Genomic DNA, 3,899 nt, shown 5'->3' on the forward strand with positions numbered 1-3,899 from the left:
CGCACGGCCCCTGCCACGTCTGGCTGCGGGCGCTGCCGGGCGGGGAATCTCCGCTCCGCAGAGAGGTGAGAGACAGCCTCCAACGCCACTGCAAGAAAGCGAGAATTCATCGCTGTGCGCTGATGGGGGAATCCAGAGCACGGCAGAGTCCTCCTGGCACAAGGAAAGGGGCACATGGCACAGCACGGCAGGGCAGGGCACAGCGGAGCACAGCACAGCTGAGATGACAGCCAGAAATCTCATTTATGCTCCCCCTTGGTCAAGGTCAGAGGGGTTAGGGGAGTGCAGTGCTGCCCTCACCGTGTAACCCACCATGTCCTGTGGCCTTATCCCCTGCATCCTACTGCATCCCACCTGTGTCCCTGCTCATGCCCCTGCATCCCATCTCTGCACCTCTGGCACTGTCCCACAGTGCAGCTCCTGCTCAGCATTCCCAGGAGCACTGGTCCCACCTGGCACCTGCACATCCACTGGCTGCAGGTGGGAGCAGGGAAGGGACCCCTGGAACCCCAGCTTGGGGCTGCAAGGGGCTTTGCCCAGTGCCAGTAGGTAAGTGGGATCAAGGAGCCGTGTTCTCCCACGTGAGTTTGGGGCTGGCAAAAGGGACACGGTGCCCAGGTGCATGTCAGAGCAGGGCGGAGGCCCTGTGGGCCCAGTGCCACCCTCACCCAGCTGTTGGGAAGATCCACGAGCCTTTGTCCCCTGGGCTGAGAGCTTCCCACTGATCCAGGTGCGGGTGCTGCCGGCCACACCCGCCAGGCTGGCGCTCCCCTCCCGAGGTGGCTGTGACCCATGGGTAACAAACCCCAGTCCTCCCGAGGGACAGGACAGCCCTGCCAGGTGCAGGGTGCTGCGGGTGGTCCCCCCAGCACTCGCTGCCTCCTCAAGCCCTACCTGTGGGTCTGGGGGCTCAGCCCTGCAGAGCTGGGGAAGCCCTGGTAAATGGGGGCTCTGGGCAGGGCAGGGTGGGGTGCTGGCAGCCTCCTGCCACCACCTTCCTTCCATTCCCGTCCCTTCCCTCCCCCGGGGCCAACGCTGTGATTCAGCCTCTCGGTTTCAGTTCTCCCAGCCAATTTCCAAGTGCAGCGGGAATGTGGAGGGAGGAGCGATCCCAGGGTGGGCACAGGTCTGTCAGCACCAACAGCAGCCCCCCATGGGCCCCCAAAACACCCTGATGCCGGCAGGAGGGAGGTCATTCCAACCTGCCACCCCCCACCTACATTGGGGCACACAGGCCTGTCCCTCCCCCTCCGGCAGCACACCCCAGCCCGGGAGCCTGTGGTGGAGGCACTTGTGGAAAGACTGGTACGGATTTTATTAAAGTTCAGCACCAGTAAATATTTAAAAAAAGAGCAACTGTGCAAGTGGGGAAATATTAAATTAACAGAGCTTAAGGCTACAGAGGGCTGGTGTGGCAAAAATTCAAGGCACAGAAGGCACGGGCACCACAGTCCCCATGGTGCCACAGGGACGTGCCACACCAGGAGCCCCCTGTAGCACCAGGCTGGGGTCCAAGGGGACCCAGGCTCAAGGGACTGGCAAATTGCCTGGGAGGCTGGAGGGACAGGAGCAGGAGCCCCAGAGAGGGGCAGGACTGGCTCCAGCAGCATCGTGCGTTGCTCCTGGAGCAAGGGGCAGTCCCCAAACCCCTCAAGACAACACAGGGGTCAATGCCTGTGCAGCATCCACAGATCCAGGGAAGGAGCTGAGGGATACAGCAAATCCCCGTGCTGTGGGGCACTGCTGTTGGCCAGGGCTCCTGGGGACATTGAGGACAGGGGTGGCCTGGGGGGAGCTCGTGGGCAGGCAGGGAGGTTCAAGGGTGCTCCACCGACAGGAATTGGGCTCTGCCAGGGCAGCAGACATCCAGACAGCAAAGGCAGCCCTGCTGCAGGACCCTGGGCAGGATGAGCCCTCCTCCACAAGCCTGAGTGTCCATGCAGTGACTGACAGGAGCCTGAAGTCCAATGTCCCCGGGATGGCATCACAGAGCCACCACTGTCCAGCTCTGTCAGGGCCAGGCGCCGTTTCACCTGGCTCATCACAGGACCTCTGCAAACAAGGAGGGTTCAGTGGCACTGGGACACAGGCAGCAGCCCCCCCACCCTCCAGCACAGCCCCCAGCCCTTGTGTCAGGAACCTTGGTCATCTTTGTCCCCCTTGGTCTTGGGCTCCTGCCACCACTCTGCGAAGAAGCCTTCCTCGTAGTCTCCTTCACCCTCGAACTCGCTGTCGGAGGGCAGGTCCAGAGCCTCCAGCCCCTCACCACCATCCACCTCCATCTGCAATGAGGGAGGGCGGGAGGAGGCAGAGAGGCTGCAGCCTTTGCTCAAGGGCTGGTTTGGGGAGTCAGACACCCCACCCGAGAAAGGGCCCTGCCCCGGGGTACCCACAGCACCCCCCACGCCACCCAGCACCCCCAAAAGCATCTGTCTGCACCCCACCATCGGGTACCTCATCATCGGCCTGCAGGAACTGCCGAGCGAATTCCAGCATCTTCTTCTGGGCGGCCGTCTGGTTGTGGTACCGCACGGCTTCCTGGGGGAGAGGGGCTGCGTCAGCCCCCCCGCAGGCACAGAGCCACGGGACAGGGGGCTGGGGGGTCCTCACCGGCCGTGGCTCGAAGTCCTCCTCCCGCAGGCGCCAGCGCTCGCGGTGGAAGCGGTAGTAGACCAGGTTCTGCTGCATCACGGTGTCGCCCGGGTCGAAGAGCATGTAGCTGGAGACGCTGCGCACCGCGTCCTGCACGTCGTTCACTGCGGGTGACACGGGGGTGACACGGGGGTGACACGGGGGTGACACTCTGCCTGGGGCCCGCAGCACCCCGGGGTGTCCCCGGGGCAGCCTCCCCACTCCCGCAGGCACTCACACTTGTAGTAGGCAAACTGCAGGTAGTGGTACATGGTGGCCACGAACTTCTCCACGAAGTAGCCGCCCACGTTGGGGGTGAGCTCGGTCTCGCAGTCCACCTTGCACTGCAGCACGCTCACGAAGTGGTCTGGGGGGAGATGTCAGGCGCTGCACCCCTGAGCACCCCCCCGGGGTCTGCCATCCCCCAGCGCCCCAGTACCTGCGATGGCAGGGTAGAAGTCCTTGAACTCCTGCAGCTCGTAGGCGCCCTCGCAGCCGGCCAGGCAGTCCTCGTACGCCTTGTAGTACTCGGCCAGCGCCTGCTCCATGTCGGCCGCGCTGCTCCGGAAATCCCCGTTGTTGTACAGCTTCACCGAGCGCACGAATATCGGCTGCCAGGGGCCAAGCGGGCACTGCTTAGCGAGGGGGAGCTGCTTCCCTCTGGGTTTGGCAGGACCAGGCATGCACCGAGCCCTGGGGAGCCCCTCTCCCGCCCCATCCACTCCTCACCTCGTAGGGCTGAGCCTCCAGGTCAACCAGGTATTCATCCACATCCAGCATTGTCTTGTAGTAGTTCAGGTACCTCAAGGTCATCTCATGCTTGGGGTTCTTCTGCAGGAAGGTGTGGGCAGCAGACACTGCTTTCTCGATCTTATTTGACTAGGGAGAGAGGAAGAGCTGGTGCAGAGACCTGCTGCAGGGCAGCCGGGGCTGACGCTGCGGCCAAGGTGGGCTGAGCACCCAGACGGGGTGCAGGGCACAGGGACAGTCCTTGCAGGGAACAGTCCCGAGCCCAACAGCCCACTGGCAGTGACGATGGACGGACAGGATCTGGGAACATGGACATCACAGGTCACTCCAGCCACACCAACCTGGGGTTGGTGTCCCACACGGGGACAGCTCAGCCCCTCATGGGCCTCCACATCCAGCTGGGAGTGATCCACGTGGTGCAGGGTGGATCCACGTGGTGTGGGTTTGATCCACACATCCGCTCTTCTCCAGCATTGCCACCAGCCCAGGCTGGCCCCTGCTGCTTTGTGGGCTCTCAG

General features: G+C 63.4%; 1 protein-coding gene across 1 annotated transcript; it reads right to left on the reverse strand.

Annotated features, from left to right (window-relative positions):
* Window positions 1-1,294: 1,294 nt before the first annotated feature.
* Window positions 1,295-3,691, reverse strand: P3H4 (prolyl 3-hydroxylase family member 4 (inactive)). Its single transcript, XM_018084508.1, has 8 exons — window positions 3,656-3,691; window positions 3,361-3,510; window positions 3,071-3,242; window positions 2,870-2,998; window positions 2,611-2,756; window positions 2,455-2,538; window positions 2,141-2,282; window positions 1,295-2,052 (listed from the first exon to the last, which is right to left on the reverse strand). Exons 1-8 carry the CDS (start codon window positions 3,689-3,691, stop codon window positions 2,042-2,044), a joined length of 870 nt encoding a protein of 289 aa, XP_017939997.1. The 3' UTR covers window positions 1,295-2,041.
* Window positions 3,692-3,899: the final 208 nt, after the last annotated feature.

Source organism: Manacus vitellinus, unplaced genomic scaffold (genome assembly GCF_001715985.3).
Source record: "Manacus vitellinus isolate BGI_N305 unplaced genomic scaffold, ASM171598v3 scaffold_72_pilon, whole genome shotgun sequence".
Classification (NCBI taxonomy): domain Eukaryota; kingdom Metazoa; phylum Chordata; class Aves; order Passeriformes; family Pipridae; genus Manacus; species Manacus vitellinus.

Coding starts and splice junctions, on each gene's coding strand:
- P3H4 (XM_018084508.1), bottom strand. CDS start 3,691: ATGTTCCCAGATCCTGTCCGTCCATCGTCACTGCCA. Junction 2,999..3,070: donor CTTCTACCCTGCCATCGCAG/GTACTGGGGCGC, acceptor ATCTCCCCCCAG/ACCACTTCGTGAGCGTGCTG. Junction 2,539..2,610: donor AGGACTTCGAGCCACGGCCG/GTGAGGACCCCC, acceptor CCTCTCCCCCAG/GAAGCCGTGCGGTACCACAA.